Genomic DNA, 24181 nt, shown 5'->3' on the forward strand with positions numbered 1-24181 from the left:
TTCACTTGTCTTGAAACTGGATAGAGAAAACCAGCTAAATGTTTTCTATTCCACTCAGTCACAATCCTTTCCACACAAACAGTTTTTAAGACATGCTATCAACTTCTGGCCACCAACAGTAGCCTAATGAGTGTCAGCTCTGATCCAAAGATAGTGCTCTTCAAGGTGTTGAGGAGGTTTCTGAGATGCCATCCAAATTCTTCAGACAAAAATGTCATTATCAACTTGGGGTGTTTTCCAGGGTTCAAAAAGGGGACGTAACAGCTTACACAAGCCAGGCAAGCCATCTATGCCAACCATCTTGAATGTCAATTGCATATCTGACACTCAAAGGAGTTATACAGTATGTAGGAAACCAGACAGGAATGAATTGGATATGGTGGAGATTAGTCAAGTACTCATTAAGCAACCTTTTTACAAAGGTAAGAAACTGGAATACTGCCAACTACTATGTTCAATTAAGTATTTGATGACTATTATGTTTAAAGATTGTGCTTGTTGTTGTAATAAAAACTAAAACTTTAGGACATAAAACCTATTGTTGTCAAGGAGTTATTTTCTAAATTAGAAGACAGGGAAGATTCATGGTGTTTTTACCTTGAATTTGCAAAAGCAGTATTTAATTAAGTATTCAAATAACTGAAACAGATAGTATATGCTAGAAATTGAGATAAAAATCAGGTGAGTATACATGTGCTCTGAAAGGGCTAAAGGTTTCTGGGAAGGCAATCTGTGAGCACTTCTAAAATGATCAGGAACTAACTATATGGCTGGGAGAGGCCATGGAGAGTGTGGATAAAAGACAAGGGAATCCCAAGTAAGTGAGGACACTGAAATGGAAATGCCCCAGCTACCAGTAAACTAAACTGTTCATGGTAGAAAATCCTAGTCAAAAATGTAGGTAAGCAGAATTCTTACAGAACTTTGAATGTCAGGGTATTTAGCTGAATTTAATCTTGTGAACAATATGAGGACACTGTATGTTTTCAAGCTAAAGACCCCAGATTTTAGGCTGGTTAGTTTGGTAATCAGATGCAGAGGTGATAAGAAGAAATTTTTTTAGATGGAGATAGAAAAGACATAAGCTATCATCCTACTTCTAATGTAAATGAATAAGAGGCAGGAGTAGGGTGGAGGTAATAAGAGGATAGTGCAACAAACAGCCACAAGAAACATTTTGAAGCAACATTCAACATTGAATTGTGAGAGGTTGAGCATGGGAAAGAGTTACTTATGCTTTGGGAGAACAAGAGGAAGAGAATAGGTCTAGAACCAACAGCATACAGAGGTGACACAAGAGACTAGAAATGGGAGCCTACAAGGTAAGCTCCTACATCTTCAAGAGTAAGGAAGAAAATGTATCTGCAGGAAGAGGGAGAAGCCCAGGGTCAAAGGGGATCATCCCCAATGCAGAACACATGTTGTTTCCTGTTCTCATCCAGAAATGCACAAGCACTTGTTAGCATGACCACTACCAAACGTGTGACTAAATTAAATTACATACACCTTTGAGTAACAGTGATCTAAGGAAGACAAAACACCCAGACTGCATGTCAAAGACCTAGCTCTGTTAATACGGTCAAATCCAATAACCTGTGCCAGGTCCCTGCTTTAAATCAGAAAAATATCTAGTTAACTTATTTCATGGGGCCATATGAGTTAATGAACTTGAAATTGCTTTCAAAAGTGAGATTATCTGGTACATACATAAGGACAGGAAATAGTTATAAAACAGACCCAAAACTAAAAATGAAAATGGTTTATAGCATTTATTTGTGAAATGACCTGTAACTTTAAATAGCTTATTTTATTTGTGAGACAGAAAAATTTTTTTAGTTATACTTTAATCTTAATGGTGGAATGGTGCCATGAAATGTATATAGTATCAGTTTATTAAACAGTGCATTAATTCAAATTCTTCTAAATTTATTGGACATTTAAAAAACTGTAAAAAGAACTGTCAAAGAATTCATTCAACTGGTGACCACCAAATCAGAAGCTTCCAATACAGAAAACTCAGTACTCACATTTGCTCCAATGCCTTCGCCACCTTCAGGGACTTTAGGAAATGCATCATAGAGAGATGACACATAAGTTATTACTGATTTTTCATCAGGTGAAGAGACATCAACATCTAAAAATGGCAACATAAATTATTTACTTCATGATATCAATGGTTTGGTTTTGATCAACTTTCATGCCAGTACACATACAGACAAGAAAACAACTCACCTTCAGGGTCCAGAAGTCTAATGACACCAATTTTTTCTGCTACATAAAAAGCGTGCTCTAAATTTGCAAGATTGCTTTGAACAGCAACAGTATTCATGTCTATCAGGTCCGGCCTAGGAAAAAGTTTACGGTGTTAATTAAGTTTTTAACATGGCAATTCAACTTTATACTTATAGGTGTATCTATTTACACAACAAGTTCCACAAATAGTAATACTAAGCTGGTGTTAAAAACCAGAGATTTTCTTCAAACATTTAACACTGCTTACTTACCTCAGAAACTTATGTGTGCAGAAAGCAAACACAGCAATATAAAAGTTTGAACATACGTAACTGTCAACCAAGTCCATAAATGCCTTATACTCAGAATATACACAAATATTTATCCCATTAAGTGGATTTAAGTTCCACTGTTCCAAGAGCATCCTTCCAACAACCAGCATCCTTTTAATATTTCTCCCCCAATACATAAAGCTTATACTCAGTTCAATGTCACACCACCAGACTCCTTTCCTCCTGGCCTGCACCACTCAACTGTATCACCCAAGACAACCGTATACTTTCTCCCACTATTAATTCATTGTGTGCACATACATGTTGTTTCTCTCAAATGGTCAACTCCAATACACTGAGAACCATAGATAAATAAATTTTTGGATTTTATCTTCCTATTGAAATACATAAACACAGCAGACCCTGAACAAATATCTACCATTCAGTTGGTAAGTAGGTAGGTTAATTAGAAATTAGAATCATAAATTAATGACTAGAACAAGCACTAGTGTATACTTCATGAACAAGTAAGTGTATTCTTAGTCAAAAAACTTGATTCTTCAATGATTATTCATTCTCTCTGTGCTCATACTCTCTCTCTCACTACACACAATTTCCTAATTGTGAGACACATAATACTCGAAATGAGAGAGATACTTTCAAGCTATTTCTACCTACAGGAGACAGGAAAAGATGTCACAAATACTCCTTGTATAGAAAGTGGCAAAACATGATAGATGGAAATGTCCCCTTAAGGCCAGAAGCTAGTCAGGAAACTTTGATCTCAAGAACAAAGCATTAAAGAATACAGAAACAAATCTGGAAACAACAAAGCCTTCAAAAAGAGTAGCACCCACCCCCAAAATCACCGAGTCAGAACTTGTTTATCAATGTGCAAAGGAAGGCTCTTTATAATCCCCACAGGCAAGCTGGTTCAAAATAATCACTGGGGAACCACAGCAAGAGTGGGAGGGCTCAGAGGTGGCCTGCGAAAAATGATATGGAAATTATTTTGAGTACTATTTGGAAGACCATTTACATAAGAAACTCTTTGAAAACACATGATTAATTTTCTGAAAAGGTAAACAGCAATTTGTATTCTTATTTTTATCTGGTGATAAAGCAGGCTTCCAAAAAAGTCTACTTATACTTTGACAGCACTTTGAAGTGTTCATAACTTGGAAGTATGGCTACCAATTCCTATGTGTTCATATCCAAGGAAATTATTAGGAAATTCCTTAACAATTTTCATATGCCACCAATATGATCACTCATAAGGGATCCTACATGCATTATAGGAAAAAGAAATACACTGACAATAGAGGTAAATGACAGACCTTTAAAGACGGCATTTTTAAAGTTGCAGGGAATCATGCTGAAGAATCCATCTGCCAACATCAAGTTTACTAAACAGGTATGCGTAACAGTCTACACAAAAACAAATTCCTAAAGTTCTTTCATTAAAAAATTGTTTTGTTTTTATAAAGTTCACACATTTTTGGAGAAATAAAAAACCAGCCTTTCTGAGTCTGCCAAAACTCAAGACAAGAAACAGCATGTTATTATGAGAACCCTGCCATTAGCAAAGAAAGTAAACACTGAGTAATCCCAGAGAGAATGAATAAAGTCATTGAAGAATGAAGTTTTTTGACTAAGAGACTAAAACATAAAACTTCCTTCAGAATGACATAGTCCTTGCAGCACAAAAGCAGCTGCATAATACAAGGAGCTCTGAACAAGTCACCTCTTTTATCCTAATGTTTAACACTTTAGTGGAACAAGAATCTACAAGGTTCTCCTTCATTAAAAGACTAGAATAAAGAAGATTGATTAAACAAAAAGGAGAAAAGGGAAAAAATTAAGAACCAGTGTGAAAAAATAATAGCTTCAGAGTCTTCAAACCTCTAGTGCTCTGGCCATTTTTGGTCTTACAATGTGCCCCCCCCCCCCCCCCCCCGCCTACCTCCCTGAGAATCCAGAAGAGGCTGGGCTCTGCTCTTGCCTCTTTCTTTCTTCACAGCTCACTGGTATAAACAACCTTTAACAACTTCCAGCAATTTTTCATATACAGAGGTTTTTGGTTTTTATTTTTTTCATTCTAAAGGTTTCATTTCACTGTAACATCTCTTTTTTGTTTGGGGAACATTAGCAGAAAATTTCATTTCCATCTTAGGTTTGATTAACCAAAGAGCATTAGACTATCTTATAAGTGCAGAAGGCCTTGTTCCTGTATTATACTTTAGACAGTTGAGTATTCTAGCTTTCCTATCTTATAAAAAATCTTTTATTGAAATATCAGCCATGTAAAATAACATATACTCGGGCTAGGGTTGCTGCTCAGTGGCAGACCACTTGCCTCGCACATGTAAGGCACTGGGTTCAATTCTCAGCACCACATAAAAATAAATAAACAAAATAAAGATATTGTGTCCATGTACATATAAAAAATATAAATTTTTTAAAAAAAATAATATATACTCATCTTTTGTCATAAAAAGGGGGGCTACTTTGTTTTGTTATGCTATGATAATATATTGTTTTCTAAATGATTAAATCATTGTGGATTGTAATTTTTATTTGTATAACTTTGTCTTCCATAAATGTTTAAAAACAGCTTGAAAAGAAGTGAAAATGGAAGATGATGACATGAATATTAAACTAAAATAAAACCCAGAGAAGGCCACAAAGTTAAAAGTAAAACCAAAAAGTGAAAATCACTTATATGTATGCACAGTATCCTTAATTTGCTCAAAACCTATAAAGTCAAAAGGTATTAAAAACTCCTGTAATCCTAGCAACTCTAGAGGCTGAGGCAGGAGGACTGCAAGTTTGAGGCCAGCATCAACAACTTAGCAAGGCCCTACACAACTTAGTGAGATTCTACCTCAAAATTAAAATTAAAAAAAAAAAGGAAGAAAAAGGCTGGAATATAGCTCAGTGATAAAGCACCCCTGAGTTCAATCCTCAGTGCCCCCCTAAAAAAAAGTATTAAAAAAAAGACTGCCTCCCCAGTATCCACCACCCCCCAAACAAAAACCCTAGGAATAAATCTAACCAAGGAGGTGAAAGACCTCTACTATGAGATACAATGACAACACTGAAGAAAGAAATTCAAGAACACAAGAAGATGTAAAGACCTCCCATGTTCATGGCAGAATTAATACTGTTAAAATTGCCATTCTACCAAAAGCAATATATAGAATCCCCATCAAAATACCAATGTCCTAAAATTCATTTGGAAGAATAAAAGATCCAGCATAGCCAAAGTAATTTTAAGCCAAAAAAGCAATGCTGGAGGTATTAGAAAACCTGACTTCAAATTATTTTAAAGAGCTATAATAACAAAAACTGTGTGGGACTAACATAAAACAGACACATAGACTAACAGTACAAAATACAAAACAGAAAGACAAACCCACATATGTAATATCATCTGATTCTTGACAAAGGTGCCAAAATATATACTAGAGAAAAGATATCCTTTTTTAACAAATGGTGCTAGGAAAATTGGTTATCTATGTATAGAAAAATGAAACTAGACCCTTATTTCTTGCCTTACACAAGACTCAACTCAAAATGGATCAAAGACCTAGAAATTAGATCAGAAACTATGCATCTCCCAGAAGAAAATACTCTAACATACAGATGCAAACAATGACTTTCTCAATAGAACCCCTAAAGCTTAGAAAATAATGCAAAAGTTAATAAGTAGGATGGCATGAAGTTAAAAAACCTCTGCACAGCAAAGGAAACAATGAAGAATGTGAAGAGGGAGCATACAGAACGGGAGAACATCCTTGCTAGCTACTCTCCTGACAGAGGACTAATATCCAGAAAATAAATATATATGTAAAGAACTCGAAAAACTTAACACCCAAAACACAAATAACCCAGTCAATAAATAGGAAAAAGAACTAAACAGACACTTCTCAAAGGAAGAAATACAAGTGACCAACAAATATATAAAAATGTTCAATACCCCTCACAATCAAAGAAATGCAAATCAAAACTATACTGAGATTCCATCTCGTAGCAGTCAAAATGGCAGTCGCCAAGAATACCAATAATAAATACTGGAGAGGATATGCAGAAAAAGGAACACTTACATTGTTGGTGAGGCTATAAATTAGTATAACCACTATGGAAACCTGAATGGAGGTTCCTCAAAAGACTAGGCTTGAAGCCACCATATGACCCAACTACACCACTCTTCTGTATTAATCCTAAAGAATTAAAGTCATCATACTACAGTGGTACATGCATAGCCATGTTTATAGCAGCATAATTCATAATAGCCAAATTATGGAACTAGCCTAGATGTTGTTCATCAATGGGTAAATAATACAGAAAATGTGATTGATCTCTTTATTATTTATCCATTGATTAACAACATCTAGGCTGGTTCCATAGTGTGTACACACACACACACACACACACACACACACACACACACACACAGGAGTTTTTATCAGCCATTAAGAATGAAAATAGGTCATTTGCAGAAAAATGGATAAAACTTGAGAACATTAAGTGAAATAAGCCAAACTCAGAAAGCTAAGGGTCATGTGTTTTATCTCTTATGTGGAAGCTAGAGAGGAAAAAGGAAAAGGGAAGTTGGGGAAAATCTCCTAAAAATCAAAGGCAAATCAGTAGAAGAAAGGGACAAGAGGAAGAGTGTAGGAGAGAGAAAGAGGAAATAATGTGGAATGATATTGACCAAACAATATTGTTATATTATGTGCATGCACTAAAATGTAACAACAAATAACCCACTATGAACAAATATAATACACCAATAAAAAATTAGGGGGAAAATGGCTATTGCCATAATACAAAATAATTTTGGATAAAGGTAATGTTTTCATTTTTGATACAGCACTCATTTAAAAAGATAATCTCCCTACATTTTACACACACACACACACACACACACACACACACTCCTATACACATGCATGTATAGGAATATCTGAAAATAAATGTTAATATAGCATAAATATTTTCTACCTACACCAAGGCAATCTGTTCCAGTCCTCATATGCATTATTAATATATTAGGTCACATTAGAATTAAGTATGATTCTACGGGGAATTATGGGTCCCACAGTGTTACAAATGGCTTAAGATTATTAGCACAAAGACTACTTGAGGCTCCACATCATGATGCCAAATGCCAACACACCCAGTTACAAGGAAAATGGAACAAAGAAATTTTTAAAGAAAGCACTTAGAAACACACAACATGAAACAGTGACTAATGTAAGCTAAGAGAAGGGAGAACATAAGTAAACTGAGAGAGAAGTGTAGTATGGACACAATAGTACCAATCCTAAACAAAAAATGTGACAACAGCTGAGAGGACAGATGTGAGAAACACCAACAGTAAAGGTCCAAACCATGGTTCTTTTTTTTAAGTATGAAAAAATTAAGTAATGAAAATTCATAGGGTTTTCTAGATTGTTTCTGCTCCCAATTCACACTCAATGATTACTTAAGAGGAGAGAAATACTTAATATTTTAGCTACTCAGCCAACCGCCTTTCTATGTTTGAAAAATTTTCTTTTTAAATCTGGGGGGAAAGGAAGAATGTAAAAGCTTCCTCACTGAGGGCTCTCAACAACTTCCAGCAGTAGGTTGTGTTATAATCCTGAGCCTGGGCTGGTAACTGCTCTGTGCTGGCATTACAAACTGAGAACTAACGGAACATCCCATATGAAGCTGAGAACTAAAAATGAAGAAAATATGGAAAAAAATTAGGCTTCTGGTACCAGGGAAAAGGACCATGATGATGGCAATACGCATAAAGGGACACAAGAGAGGATGCAAAGCGCATGTGTGGGTACTGACACGCCCAGAAAAATGAGATGTAAGAAATAAGATGGAGCTCCAGGTGGTTGCCGAAACAGTACCCATGGACACATACATCCCCCTGTCTCCACACTCGGAAGGGTTTAGGGCCCCAAGCCAGATAAGAATAGAGAGGAAGCCCTGCTTACCTAATATTTTAACAAGTTTCTCTCCCTCTCCCCCAGGTAATTCTCATAAGGCAAGTTTGGGAACAAAGCCATGTTAGAATCCTTCATCTCTAATAATTCTTTGATTTTCTTTTGAGACTATAAACATTTTGTATAGGAAAAATAATCCACAAAATACCATCATATGACCATGTAACAAAACAAACACAAAGTACCCACAAATACACCTGCTTAGTGCCTTACGCCCTCAATAGGAGACAGTGAACTTATCCAGTGTTTATTTTTATTGTTTAAATCCAGAAGAAAACAATCAGTTAGTGTTGGAAGGGCATAACACTTTGTGTTAGCCTTATTCTGGAATGCATTATAAAATGACAAAGTCTAGAGAAGACAGCATTTGGTCATAGGTATTTTTTTTAAATAAGAATAAAAATACAATTTAATTATCTAATTTGAATTATCTGATCATCTGAAAAGACCCTAAATAACAATTTACTATCTCAATTTTTTTTAAAGGACAATACAGAGTATGGAATGGTGGTAAACAAGGGCTGGGTAAGAGGGTATTAGGAGTTTAATGGGTACAGAGTTTCAGTTACACAAAGAGAGTTTTGAAGATGGCTGGTAGTGGTGGTTGTATAACAATGTAAATGTACTTAATGCAACTAACTGAACTGTATACATAAAAATGGCTAAGATAATACAGTTTATGTGTATCTTAGCACAAATCTATTATTAATTTTTAAAAGACGATTTTACATATTATAGAGAAAAGACTATATTGAGGTGGGGAAAAAATAACAAAAATCAGGTGTCTGTGTTTTAGTCCTAACTTATTCTTGGTTTGACTTTGGAGACACATCATGTAACCTATGTCTCAAATCCTCCTATGAAAAAATGAAAGTCAGGAATTTCAGAAGTTAGAACAAAGTTACCTAAAATTTGAATTACACCTAGGGAGCATTTGGAAATGGGTGTGGACATGGCAGGGAGGGCATTATGGGTTGTTGCTGGCTTAAGGTTTGAAGAATCCAAATGAATGGCTTAAGATCTCAAGAGAGGATTTACGGCAAAGCAGTTGTGTAAATAAGTATATACAACAATGTATTCAGGCTACTAAGAGGTATCTACTCACCCAAAAGCATGCAACAAAAATGCAATCAGAGAAGACATAACCTGACACTTTGTTATATGCTTCATATACAAAATTCCAGTCAACAAATCAGCAAGTTCATTCATTTATTCACTCAGTACTTAATTATCAACCATGTACCAAGCAATGAGGCACTGAGAATATAATTCCTATATATATGGAGAGCTCAGAGCTTTCCAAAAGGGGGTCCCAGAGGGCACCAGGAGAAAACCTGAGGGAAATGCATGCACACATTCTGCAGATGAAGGAAGCATGACTATAAGGAGCCCCATGCATAGTCAAGGAGTCAGCCAAGGGAACATGGTGAGAGGTGAGCTAGAGGGTGGCCAGGTGCCAGGGAGAGGCCAATTCTCATGAATTTCTTAAAAGATTGCAACCTTTTTTCCTAAGAACCTTGGAAAGCCATTAAAGTATATTAAGGAGGATTAAAAGATTAAATCATCAGATATGTGTGGGATCAGATGGAGGAGAAATTTAAAGTGGTGCAGATACCTCTCATAGAATCCAGCTAGAAGACCATGATGGCTTCCAGAAGAATACTGCAGCAATGGGGAGAACTAGAGAGGTCAGAATATATTTAGAAGGTCAAATCCACAGAACTTCATTCTATAACCTTGATTACAGAATTCAACCTGTGTCTCAATAATAAGACTACAGGCATAGATGAGAGAAAATAGAAAGAATGTCAAACATGCAACCTTGAGCCTCTCAACACTTACAGTAAGAGAATTTCCAAAGAAAGAAATGCTCAACAGTGTCAAATACAAAGTAGTAGTATGAGGGTTGAAAAATGTCTACTCTTCTTGCTACATGGAAGTCACTCACGACCCTAGAAGTATTTTAGTGAATTATGAAGCCAGAACCAAATTAGAGTGGGTTGAGGAATAACACCAAGTGAAGAAATGAAGCGGATACAGAAAACTCTTTTGAGGAATTTGAGAAGGGAGTAGTTGGAAAAAAAGCTTGGTGTGAAGGCAGAGTGTTTCTGTTGACTATTTTATTAACAGAAGAGGTTTCAGCATGCTTAAAATCCAAGGAGAAACATCTCCTGAAGGGAAACGTTGAATACACATGAGTAAGAAGGTTTCTGAAGCAAAGGCTGAGAAGAAGCCACAACACAGCAAGAAGGGACTGGCTTAGGATAGGGGGGACAGAACATGGCTATACGAACAGGGAGCGCAGGTGATGAGGATGAATGCAAATGAAGGGGGATTTCAACCTTTGAGAGCAGGAGGAAAGATTTCCCACTTCTTTTCTTAATTTCCCTGAGGGCATCTAATAAGGGTGAAGAAGAGATACAGAAAGAAAGATGATGTGAAGGAAGGGGTCAGTAAAAGACAGGAAGACTACTGGCCAGACCAGTCCAGGCTGCTGCTGCTCAAATTCTATGAAACCAATCTACCCTGAAGTGTGACTTTCTCCAGCGCCTTTCACTCCTGGGGACATGTACAGACAAGGCAAATGGCTGGGCTCACACAGTCTCAAGCTTTGCTGGGGAAACAGTATATACTCAGCAGTTTGCAAGGAGCAATTGAAAAGAATTCTCTGGAAGTTTAAAACAAAAACAAAGAAAACTCCTCTGGAATTACCTGGAGAGCAGTCTTAAAAACCTCCTCTATCCTCCAGAACACAAGCTGCTCACAGACACATGAAACAGCATATATCATGTATCATCAGCTCTGCACAGAGCACACAATGAGAATACGCATTCACATGCCTCACTGCTGTGACAGCATAGCAGTTACCATAACAAATTCCTGAACATGACTGCTCTGACTAAATCAAGTTCAGACTTAGCATATTCTTACTGCTTTTATTGGTGCAACAAGCATCTCACCTACTCTTCCCCCTCCAAAAAAAAAAAAAAAATTCTGTAAAACGGTCTCCTCCCTTTTATCCCAGCAAATAAATATGAGCACATGGAAGACCCACGCATAGTTACGTAACAGGGTGTAGACATTCCTCTATGCTCATATTTGGGCACATATTGTTGAAAGAAATAAAGCCAAGAACTCCAAGGTGGCAACAAGCTATGAAGATAATTTCCCCTTGTTCTCACAACTAGATGTCTGAGTTTATTTCATATATTCTACCGTTTTCTTCCCTACAAAGACACGTTCTATTAACAACAAGGCAGAGAGCAAAGAGTAGAAACACTATAATTTACAGAAAGCTTTATTCAAGGGGTATTTCAAGGTTGGAATCTAACAAACTCAAAAATTGAAAGATAATTAATTGTGACTTTCAATTCACAAAGAATAATCTAACTCCTAATAGTCTCCTGGACTTTAATAAATACAGAATACTGGTTTTGACTGAGAAGTAAATCTTCCAGTACCTGCATTTTAGTGAACTGGTAAGAGTTAATTTTAAGTAAACCTTAGGGACTAGGGATAAATACCCCTGTCCAAAAGAGTGAGGGGAGGATCACCTTATTTTCACTCTGAAAGAAAATAAAGTCTTAAACTATTTTTTAATACATTTACTTATTTATCATTATGTGATGCTGAGGATCGAACCCAGGGCCTCACACATGATGGGTGAGAGCTCTATCACTGAGCCACAACCCCAACCCCTTAAACTATTTATACCACAGAATAAGATGAGAATATGAATCTATAAATGAGTCAAAATAAAATAAGAGTTCAAAAAATATGCAGGCCTTTGGAAAATTTATAAACACCTGCCAGCCATTCTTCTAATGTAAGAGAAATCTGATGTAAGAAAAGGGTAAGAGAATACAGAAGGGAACTGGGATGAAGGATGTGTGCACGTGGGGTTTGATAGCAAGGAGAGGTGTCAGTCAAGGGCCATCCTGAGCTCCCAGCCAGTGCCCCATCTTTAGTGCATCCACAGCAGGACGGGGAGTGGGAGTACTAATGCTCATCAACTGGAACAGTGACAGGCAGGTACGCTCACATACACTACATCAAGACAACCTCCACTGCTGGCATTCTAACTTTTTAAATAATCACATCACTCTGAAATATGCCTATTCATTTAATCATTTTGCTCCCAAACCCTTTTTCTTCCTCCTGGGGAACTGGGGATTGAGCCAGGGCCTCACGCATACACTCTACTACAGAGCTGCATCCTCGGCCCTTTCTATTTTGGGAGGCAAGACACAGTCTCATTAATCTGTCCAATCTGGCCTCGAATTTGTGATCCTCCTGTTTTAGCCTTCTGAGAACCTAGGATTACAGGTGGGCACCACGTGCCTGGCATTCCCTCCTTAACTATTTTAACACACTCATGTTTATATCAACAGCCTCCCACCAAGCAGAGTAAAAAAATAAGCCTGCAATTTCAGCTCTGGTACATCTTTAAAAGCTGAATATAAATAGCTTTGTGAATTAAAAGAGTAAAGTGAAAGAGAGAAAAAAAAAAAAGAATGGGATTTAGACCTGCTAGAAAACCATTAACAAATTAGGAAATGTATCTTTCTTAAAGGTTTCATGAAGGGGCAGTGTGGTACAGAGGAAGACAATTCAGAAATAAACTTTAAAAATTTACAGGTAATAAATAATACCCTTTATCCTAGCAATTCCACTTTTAAGGCCTTACCCTACACAGAACCCAAAGTTCAATACAATGTTTCCTATAGCAAGAAACAACATAACATACATCAGTAAGATACTATAAATGTATGTTACATGCATACAACAGAATACTGTGCAGCATTTTTTAAAATCACAGATAAAAGAAAAAGCACAACTGTGGCCAAGGAGTGCCTACCCTGGAAACTGCTACTGGGTTTACCAGGTTTCCATGAGCAGGAGAGCCTTAGACAAACCACTTTTCTGTTTTAGCCGTAAAGCTCTTTCAGTTATCTGCCTAAAAAATGGAAGTAGGAGAATGTGGGTTGTACCTTCCTTCACAACTGTAACTATTTCATTCAATAATGCGATTTTAGGATTACAGGGAATTTCTGTGAAGTAATCTGTGCAAGAGAGCCAGGAGCACAGAAAGAAAGAAAGATACGCAGGCATTTTCTCTAATATTTATATGCCAATTTATATCTCCTAAATTGTTAAAATATAGACACAATAAAATTAGTGACCAGATGTGAGACACTAACTCTCACACTTCACCTGGACAAATGCATTACATTACACACAGCAGGCATTAGCTCTTCAAGGATTTTTAGATGTGATAATGGCTATAAGTACCCATTTCTGTGGAGTTCAACCATCGTGAGTTCATTTGGTAAAGTAAATAAGCAATTTGATTTTGCTTCACAAACTGAAACGCCACAGGATTTGTAAAAAATTAAAAACTTTCAGAGCTCTGTGTGTGTGTGTGTGTGTGTGTGTGTGTCCATAAGCCACGCTCATATGTCTGGATTCTGCTGCCTCAGGACTGGGGGACTAGTCTACACTAATCCAACTTCCTGGAAGAACATTTCAAACCCTAAGGGGCCTCTTCCCAGCATTACACCAGTTCAATCCAGTTTAGCTTCTAAGGTGTGACTGAATCCCAGGAGGTGGGTGAATCACCAGCCCACAGATACTATTAAACAAGATGACTCTGACCACCGCCTCAGAGTCTAACTTTCCCAATTAAAGAACTTTAACATTTAATACAATTAAATATAATGGCCCCATTAAATTCTAATTCAAAACAAACAATGAAGAAAATAATTGCTACTCAATTACACACTGCTTAATTAGAAAACATTTAAATGGCATGCTCTTGCACATGACCTATTCCCAAAATTTCCAGTCTAACTTGGCAAACATATTTAAAACATGCCTATGAAAAGAATGCCAGGGGCCTTAAAAGGAGGTTCAAATAAATTTAAAAATAAGAACAGGCAGAAGAAACTAGTGAGCAGAAATAATCTCTCTTCAAAATCTACCCACTGGCACCTTGGTCCCAACATACAAGATGTCTTTCCGTACCACCACCTCAGGTTCTCACGGCCCTGCTGCACACCTTGTACTGCTCCTCTGGCCTGAGGTGCACAGTCATGTTCACGCCTGCTCAGGCGGACATAATTTAATGAGTGATGCTGTGCTGCTGCTTTAGAACCTGGCTTTCATTAGGTTCTAGGGCAGAGAGCCACTTGGAGAGGCTGACAAAAGTTAGAGGTGCTGAACTTTACACTGGAAGTCAGAGCTTGATCTCAGAACAAAATAAACCAATTTTACTGTGATGCCTGAGCACACCCTTAAACAAGGGCATGGTTGAACCCTCTGCTTGTAACATCTATGCTGAAGGACATTCTGTATTGAGTTTTATTTCTCTATACCCACCCCAACTCTTGGTGACTTGTTAGTCCACCCGGGTTTAGAGGAAGCCTTGGCTATTACAACTTGGTTAATTCTTTTTCATCTCTTGCTTTTAAGCTACTTAATAATCAAATGCTTCTGTGGCACAGCCTTTTGATCTAAATTCACCACATCCAATCTTGCCTATTATTCTTTTGAATGAAAGCTAAGGTTATAGACAATAGTGAGGCTTATTTTAAAAAATCTCTTTACCCATGTGATCTGCAGTGAAAAGACTTTATTATGTACTAAAGGAAATTTAAACTATATAAACAAAACAAGCAGAAACTAGTACAGGTATGTGGTATATTCATCATTTGAATACTTCCTATTGAAACTGAACAAAATAAATATAAGTTCCTAGAAAGAATCAGGAATAAAATTACCTAACACAGATTTAATGGGGAAACAATGTATTCATCAGTGATCATTTACACAGAATCTATAGAATAATGCCTTATAATCCCTTCCAGTAAATCATATTATTTTATCATTCCTCTGACCCATTGTATAACCAAGGCACTTCATCTCTTTAGAATAATAGAACATACTAAAACTGCACAACAGATCATTCTTGACTATGCTCTTACTTAGGCTAAATATTTTATTATTCTTTCATTATCTATAGTTGTCCTCACTATAAGAATTGCTAATATTGTCCCTCATTAATTTCTAACAAGGAGAAAATACCCCAGCTGACAGTTTTCAAAAGGTTGTGATGCTGAATATGTTAGTTACCCTTTGAGCCTCAGTTTAATTGATAAAATTGGAGACACACTCTATTTCGTAGGATTGTGGTTATTTAAAAAGCTAACTTATATTTTTAAAAACTGGGACAAAAACATCTACATGGGCTAGGCACAGTGGCTAATGCCTATAATCCCAGCCATGTGGGAGGCCAAGACAGGAAGATGGCAAGCTGGAAGCCAGCCTCGGCAACTCAGTGTGACCCTGTCTCAAAATAAAATAAAGGACTAGGGACATATCTCAGAAGTAAAGAGGCCCTGGGTTCAATCCCCACTAACAAAATGAAAATTAAAAAATGGGGCTAGGGCTGTGGCTTAGTGGTAGAATGTTTGCCTAGTATGTGTAAGGCACAGGGTTCTTAAGAAAGGACTTTAAAAATACAGTTCTACAGTTAAAAGGTTTCTTCTATTGAAAGAAACCACAGAAATATTACATGAAGCACAGGGTACCCTGAAAGAATTTTAGCAATAAAGAAATCACATAAACAATTCAACTTGATATGCGGTATTTTTACCAGGAATTCTAACAACAACAACAACAAAAAAGCAAACTAGGAAAACCAGAATTCAAAGTTAAACAGTTTTCTAACATGATCACTATGCCAAAGTTAAAGTTCAAAGCAAATAATATTCACAAGGTTCAAATTCTCCCTAGAGCAACTGAGCTCTATAACATTAAACTTCCCTAAGACATTTTACGACCTTTGACATACACAGTGACTTATTAAAGCCCTTAGATGAAAAATATATAGCAAATATATGCCAATTTGTTCCATGATTTTTCATGAGTACTGAAGAAAGAAGTCTCAGAAACTACTGATTTTAAAAGCAGATGATTTCAGAAGAGCTTGCTTCTCAAAAATGTTCTGATTCTATCTTAATTCAAAGAAGAGAGCAGAGAACACCCTTGAAGATGCATCTTGACATAGTCCCTTCGGTGTTACAATCAATATCTTTCTATTCAAAGGCTATGAAGATTTTTATCATCCCATGTATAGAATGTGACCAGCTACATAGTCCCCGTGTGCAGTATGTAGTGTGACAATGTGCAGTGTGACAATGGCAATGTCTATCCACTAAACCCTCTTGGCTCTGAGTTACCCAAGAGGATCTTTGTTTTGAAAAAATGCAGGCATGTTGATCTTGGGTTTTCTTCTTAATTCAGCAACCTACACTCACCTCTACTTATGTTGTTTCTTAACAAAAGGGGACAATTATAGTGCTTAAAAATAGGAACTCTTGGGTGTGGGTGCATGAAGGATTCATTACTGTTCTGTAGATGTTGAAAATTCCAACATAAAAAGGGAAAGAGAGATGAAGGAGAGAAAAGTTATGAATAATGCGACCTTGGCAGGGTGCCTCATCCATAAAATGGGATGATAACAGGTTACGCTTCATGGGAATGGTTGATTTGATAACATGTAAATCACTGAACTTCATTAACATAATTATTATTTTTATGATAATCAAATAAGTTTGTTAGTTGAATGAGTTTATAGCTTAGGTTTAGTCTATTTAGGAATATTTTCAATTCTTTGAGAAAATAACACAATCATTATAAAACTAAGGAAGATAAATGAGACCAAGAAATACATAGTTTTCAATAAACATTTTCTGGGGCTTGAGCTTCTCATAGCTAATAAAAGTACGGGACTTATCCAAAGCAATGGGACTTGTGGTCAGGGCTAGAAGCCTGCCTAGGTTTGAATCCCAGATCTACTACTTGTTGTTAGCTGTGTTTTAGGCAAATTATTTATTGTGCATTTTGCATTCTGTCCCTTAACTAGGAATGAGGACAACTGAGATATTTTGAGGATTAAACTAGTTAACAAATAAAAATTGCCTGGAACAGTGCTGGCAGTTAGTGCTATGCTAAGTGTTAATATGGATTTAGTTCTTAAAATTTTTCACCAAAAAAAACTGCTTCCCACCACAAAATTGACCATTGTTAAGCCTAGTCACTCACAAGAATAACTAGTTAATTAGGTGATTATAATTTGAAAACTTCTGAGCTATAAATCTGAACTAAACACTGTCCCACTCATCAGTACCTTGTACATACATTCTATGTCATCTACATGCAGATTCTACATAGCAGAGCTGCCTGCTAAGTTACTGGCAAAATTCAAATGCATACTATAGCTAGTTGGTCTACATGTGTACACTAAAGATTAGAACGATGATTTCTAAGTGATGGGAATGTGATATTTTTAGTTTATTTGTATTTTTCTGCCATGTAGATGCATTGTTTCCATAATAGGTTATTTTAAAATTTAGAAGTTAAAGAAACATGCCTTATGTTTGTGTAGGGAAAAAACACCACAGATTCCATGCTGAGGGCCATTGCCAAGTAGGTATGACGCATCGATATTTCCTTGCCAGCGTACCCCATGTTAAATGGACTTGCCTTGGAAATTTGCTGTGACCTTGCATGTGTGTTTGAGAAAGGTGACCCTGCTCAATGACCAGGGTGGATCCAGGATTAGGGTGTATCCTGCAGTTTGAGGAAGTATACCGCTCCTTGGGTTAAGGGCATTCCCAGTTTAAGACCTTGGGTTTTAGGGAAGTTCAATGTTGAGGATTATTGCTGCTGGAAATAGGGCGTTCCTGCTACCTGAGCTCCTTTTGAGTTCTCGTGAGATTCAGAGAGTATTTTGGGAAGAAAGCCTCGTGGAGTAGGTGAATTGGGTGGCAGCAGAACTGGGATTGCCCCAGAGCGTGTGTGGAGGCCGGTGTGAGTTCGGGAATAAAGATTGCTGTTTGAATCTACAAAGCTGTGTGGTGGCTCGTGATCTTGTGCCCAGCCAAGACTGCGGCAATTCCATACCTGTATTTATGAATGATGGCATTAAATAGTTTTCCATCTCTCCAGCAGGTAGTGAAATTTTCACACCGTATTCCAGCATAACCCTCTGTTGCCTGTTGTGTCCACAATAGCAATCTCTCTTTTGCAGACATATCCTCTGACTCTCCAGTGACATGGATATCAGATATCTAAATATAACAGAAAGTGTTGAACAATTAGGAAGGAAGGAAGTTAATGCAGATTACAAACCTACTGTGTGCCAGGCACTTCATGAGTACTGTTTTCCTCAGTCCTCATAACTTATTTAAACACTAAATATATTTCTCCATTTTACATATAGGAAAATTAAGTTTCAATCAGGCTAACAGATTTAAAAAGTTATTTGTGTCCAAGAACTTAACTATACCAAAACATCACAGTATCAGAAAATTCTACCTTCTTCTTTGCTAATCAGTTAAAAAAAAAAAAATCCTTCAGCAAATTTTTTTTCCAAATGCAAACTGATCTGAAGTAAACCTATAAATTACTCTGCACTACCACCTGCTGAGCAGAAATTGAGCCAACAGGTATTCTGTGTAAAGAATAGAGAAAGAAATAGTATATTCTTAATTATATTATATAACAATTTGGCTGCAAATCTCTTAATTTTCTCAAGAGTCTTGCTCAGCTTGTTCAACACAAAACTTTTCAACTGATTTCCCCTACATTTTTTTTTTTATTTCAATGTTTTTTAAGCTTCTTCCATCAAATAATAATATAATAACAACACTCGTGAGTGTTCATGATTTACATTTTCCAAGAGCATCACTTTGAAAAGGGTCCTCCTTGGCCTACTGATAATTACACTAAGGCACAAAGTGACTTTACCAGGAGTTGCCAGTAACTCCAAAGCTGGGATTAACACCAACAACTGCTCCCTCAGTCAGAGCAAGATGAAGAGCCAAAAGATCAAGAATGCAAGAGGCAAGCCAGAATCAGGATGGGCAAGTAAGGAGACTGGAATCAAGGTGTAGGGAGGGAAAAATAATTCTATAACAGGAACAAAATCACTAGACCAGAGTCATGTGATATGCTTCTAGCTCTGACCACAAGTCCCATAGCTTTGGATAATTCATGCCAGGTCTGTGAGTCAACTTCCTCATCTATAAAATGAGGGAGTAGGAAGCAAAAGCAGATAACATTTAAGGCCCTTTTTGGTCTAAAGTCTTACTGAGACTGTAAACACAACACAGAACTCAGAGGTCAAAATACAGAGTCAAGCAACTTAAAGGGGGGGGGGGGGACAACTCCAGACTAAAGAGACCTTTTCATCTAGCAGTTTAAAATTAAAACAGGAAACCCATTATTCCTCCCAGCTGCCACAAGGGCCAGGGGCACAGCCAACCCAGGGAGCTGGGGCAGGCCAGCTGCAGCAGTTGAGCTCTTGCCAGCCTGGCAGCCCCTAGGACACCACTTGTTGAAGATGAGGGTGGGGCCATACATGGCCTCTGCCAGTGCACAGCAGAGGTAGCACCATGCCCTGTACAGCTCAACTCCCGGCAGTGGACAAATGGCCAGGAGATAAAAGCAAAGTGTCTTAATCATCATTACTAGGAATTCATGCTAGTCTCTATAATATGACAAAGCACTGTTTGTGTGAACACATTATATAGCATATATAAGAGCAATTTTTTTTTCATGTGAAGAAAACACCACTATTTTCTGCCCAACTTCTAAGAATATTCTAATCTTAAAATTATGCTTGTGTGTCTTCCTGGCACCTCCTCTGCATTTACATCTCAGGTATTAATATGCTCAAGCTACTTAGCTGATTTAAGATTACTACCTCCTCACTTGTAAAATAATAAGGATAACAATTATTACAGTGTGAGTGGGAATTCAACATCAGCACAATGTAATACCTGGCACACAGGAAATACATGCTCAACAGAAGAGAGCTATTTAATTGTGGTGTTGTCATTCTTTTTGACAAATGGAAAAGCAAAAATTTGACTCCACTCCTCTTCCCAAAAAATGGAGGAGCTACACTGGAGTATTGACAGTGCTATTTAAAAAGGACAGAAATAACTGGAGAGTTAAGGGGGCTGTTTTTTGCTGATTCTAGAACATTCCATGCCAGTCCAGTTATAAAAGTAATCATCTATTAACTAGGGAAGTCAGTAAATTTCAACCACGGGTACCTGTGTAAAAGCATTGAGCAATACAGAGAATACTCCATCCTCAAGAAAAGAAAGAGTTGTTCAGAGGTTTGACAATGGTTAAATATCAACCAAAACCATGCATTCTTATTAAATACATTTCCAATATGTGAATTTCAGATTATATATACTACTTCAGATAACACTATTTAAAAAGGTGTAACTTTAAAAAGTATATTTATTTTATGAACCAAGCTTTAACATAACAAAGACTAATGCATTGACTCCATTTCAGCTTCCCCTGCTCTTGCCAATTAACCAAATGTCATCCTCACACAGTGATTTAAGGTATTTTTAAAAAACAGACAACATTAGCTACTATCTGAGTATATCAGATTTTTCATGATACACTGCAAATAAAGCAAAAAGGAAAAATAAATTGAATGCTAAAAATTATAAGTCTACAGTTGTAATTCACAACCCTGATCTGAAATGTGTGTGTTAGTGAAACAACCCAAGTCCTCCACGAAAGGCAGGTTGGGGACAGCTGACACTCAGAATGGACTGCAGGAAATCATAGAGTACCTCCTTACAAAACCTGGAGCCAACACAGCAATGGTAGGAGAGGGTTGCAGTTCCTATCACCTAGGGTCAAATCTCACCTCCAATGGTTAACAGAATGAATGAGCACAGACTATTCACAAAATATTTCAAAAATTCATCTTCCCATCTATGAAACTTAAACAATAGATGATCACGTCTATCTTCTTCGGTGGTTCTGAGGACTAGATGGAATAAGCACATAGAGTGCTCAGCACAGTACCTGACACAGAGAAAACTCTCCCAGCACCATTTTATTGGCAATTATTTGCCCCTAAAAGCATCTCACCAACAATCTGTCAACCAGCACCAAAACCAAAATACCTTATATCAGAGTTATTTCTGGAAACTTGAAGCCCTCATGCCTCACATCCAGGTCATGGTTGGCTACTACTCAAACCCAAGTTCTTCCTGTCACTGAGCCTGTCATGCCCATATTTCATTTGTATTTCATTTCCCCTGACCAGATTGCTATCGTTTCCAAACCTTCCAAAAATACCCATTCCCACAGTAAACAAAGTCTCTGGTATCTTCAGTACCTTACACTGCTTCTATCTCTCCAGAATCCCAGGTTCTCTCCACTACATTAACTGAAATTCCACCAAGTCCCAGACTCTACTAGGCCAATGGGCAGCACAGGTATGCTTAACTCTGCAGAGATGCAAACCCAGTGGTTTTCAAACCATTGCCTATAGGTGCAAAGACCTCATTTTTCACATTACTGTAGGACACTCTTGCTTTACCACCTTTTTCCTCTCCTCAAAAATTATCCTGTGTCTCCCAAATGTTTGGCACCCAAAAGAGTATGTGCCTGTAAGCCCACACCCGTCTCCATCTGGCTCCCATTTTCAGTCCTTTGTCTCCTCTCCACTTCAGCCACTCATGCATCCGCATCCTGGATATCATTATCTTGAACCAGAACAAGTTGCTGAACTATTGACAGCAACTTCTTGTTTTTCTAGCACTTTCATTCTCCAACTCTAGCTAAGCCAATCATCTGGCTTCAACATCATCTCACATTCCTCGCCCAGTTCTGTTCTAAACTGTGAGTTACAGGGGAAGAAAAGTAATTTTTGTCTTCAACCTTCATAAGTTCTTAGTTGGAATGGAAATTTTTCGTTGGAATAGACCCATATAATAAGGCAGGTTAACAGGAAAAAACAAACAAGTTTATTGATATATACTTGAAGATTGGCAGGGACTCTGGGAGACCAGAATAAGCTACCCAGAAATATGAATTGCTGAGATGAACACAATTAAGAAAACAGGTGCAGGAAAACTCCCTGCCCTCCATTTACCTAAAAGCAGAATACAAAAAGTGTACTGCTTGCTCCACCTTTCTATCAGAGATAAAAGATGAACTACTGAAGACAACTTTGCATGTCCGTGGGCCTGGAGATGGTTCTAGGATTCTACGTGAACAGGCTTTATTGACTTGCCTCTATCTGCCCTTTGTTTGCCTTCCCCCCGCTGCCACTCCTAGAGACTCAAAAGTTCTTTCCCCTTGTCACTTCTCTATAAATTTATTTTTCTTGGTTGAAGCTGGAACTCAAAGTCACCTCTTTGAGAACTACTCATTCTCTGTGTGTCTCCCGGGTATATGTGAAATACACATGTTAGTGAATTTCCATTTATTTTTCTCTTGTTCTGTCTGTCTGTTGTTTGTTCCAACTAAGAATTTAGGAGGTTGGTGGGAAAACATTTTTCTTCTCCTAAGGAGCCCTCCCTCATCTTTACATCCTTCTCTGCCTGATACTATATGATCCACCATTCCAACCACTCTCATCAGTATCCTCAGCTCCCCGACCCTTTACCTGGGAGCCACTCAACCACAATCTTTATCAAGGCAGCTGAGCATCTTCCCTGCTCACACCCTAAACTATGAGGTTTGGAAACCATATCAGAAAACCATCCTATAACACTGTATGTTACCACCACAAATTCCAGGTCTGCAATCTTGGGTTGCCAATAATCAAGTCTCCCATTGATGTGAAATAATCACCTTTTCTTCTTCAGAGAGAAAACAGCCCCATGAGCCAGGACTCTCTCACCTCCCTGTCCCGTTACACTCTTTACCTCCAAGTGACCTCTCTCCTCCAGTACACTTAATTCTTTCACCTTCTGCTTCCTAGAGATCTTATTCTATTATTCTCTTTCACCTGGGTCTTTCTTCTCCATATTTAAAATGCCCAAGTCTCCCCTATCCTAAAGTAAAAGTAAATAACCTTCAACTCAATTCCCTCTTATCTATCTACCTCTACACCTCTCTCTCTCTCTCTCTCTCTCTCTCTCTCTCTCTCTCTCTCTCTCTCGGAAGCTACCTAAAAGAGTATTCTGTCATTTTTTTTCTTTTTGTCTTAATTACATTCTCTTCTCTACCTGCTGTGATTTGGTTTCCATCCCCATCACTCCACTGAAACTGAGCAGAGCTGACCAGACAAGAGAATCTGGTAATTCTTCCTCATGACTATTTTCAGAGTTAAGAAGGAAATTAGTTTACAAAACATAATTAAAGTGATAGGTAGGGGAAAACTGAAGAGGTGAAAGATTGGGAGAAGTCATCTATCACCACCTCTTTCACAGACTCACTCATTCAACAAATACCTGTAAGCATATGCTTGAACCATTGATGTTCACTGGTTACACAAATGTCTTCACAAAGCATACGATGGAACCAGCAAGAATAGTTCGTAATTATTTGCCAATACCTCCATTTTCTAATCCTGATCTCTTCAAGGCACTTGTCCCTGGCAGTGATGCCACTCCTTCCTGTTTTTCCTCTGGTCTCTGGGCTTTCCTTCTCGGTCTTCATTAGAGGCTCCTCTGGAGCACAACTTTAATGCTACCCTCCAGGCCTGGGCCTCAGTCCTCTCCTCTCAGTCCTGGCTGATTTCCTCTACTACAATGCTTCCAACCATCCTTCACACTGATGACCCTAGTTCCCATGTCACACACACTATCTTATCCATAAACTCACCCCAATCCCCTA

The 24181-nt window shown here is 37.7% G+C and overlaps 1 protein-coding gene across 12 annotated transcripts in view; it reads right to left on the bottom strand.

Moving 5' to 3' along the window:
* The window catches only part of DST (dystonin), a 435613-nt gene that overhangs the window by 176461 nt on the left and 234971 nt on the right, over positions 1 to 24181 (bottom strand). For all 12 annotated transcript variants that reach the window (XM_081294333.1, XM_081294339.1, XM_081294338.1 and 9 more), the window contains 3 exons: positions 18476 to 18642; positions 2233 to 2345; positions 2028 to 2134 (listed from right to left, as the gene is read on the bottom strand). In XM_081294333.1, the coding sequence (XP_081150459.1) occupies positions 2028 to 2134; positions 2233 to 2345; positions 18476 to 18642 (387 nt within the window). The remainder of the gene's footprint in view (positions 1 to 2027; positions 2135 to 2232; positions 2346 to 18475; positions 18643 to 24181) is intronic.

This window comes from Spermophilus citellus (genome assembly GCF_964194105.1).
Source record: "Spermophilus citellus genome assembly, chromosome: 5".
NCBI lineage: Eukaryota > Metazoa > Chordata > Mammalia > Rodentia > Sciuridae > Spermophilus > Spermophilus citellus.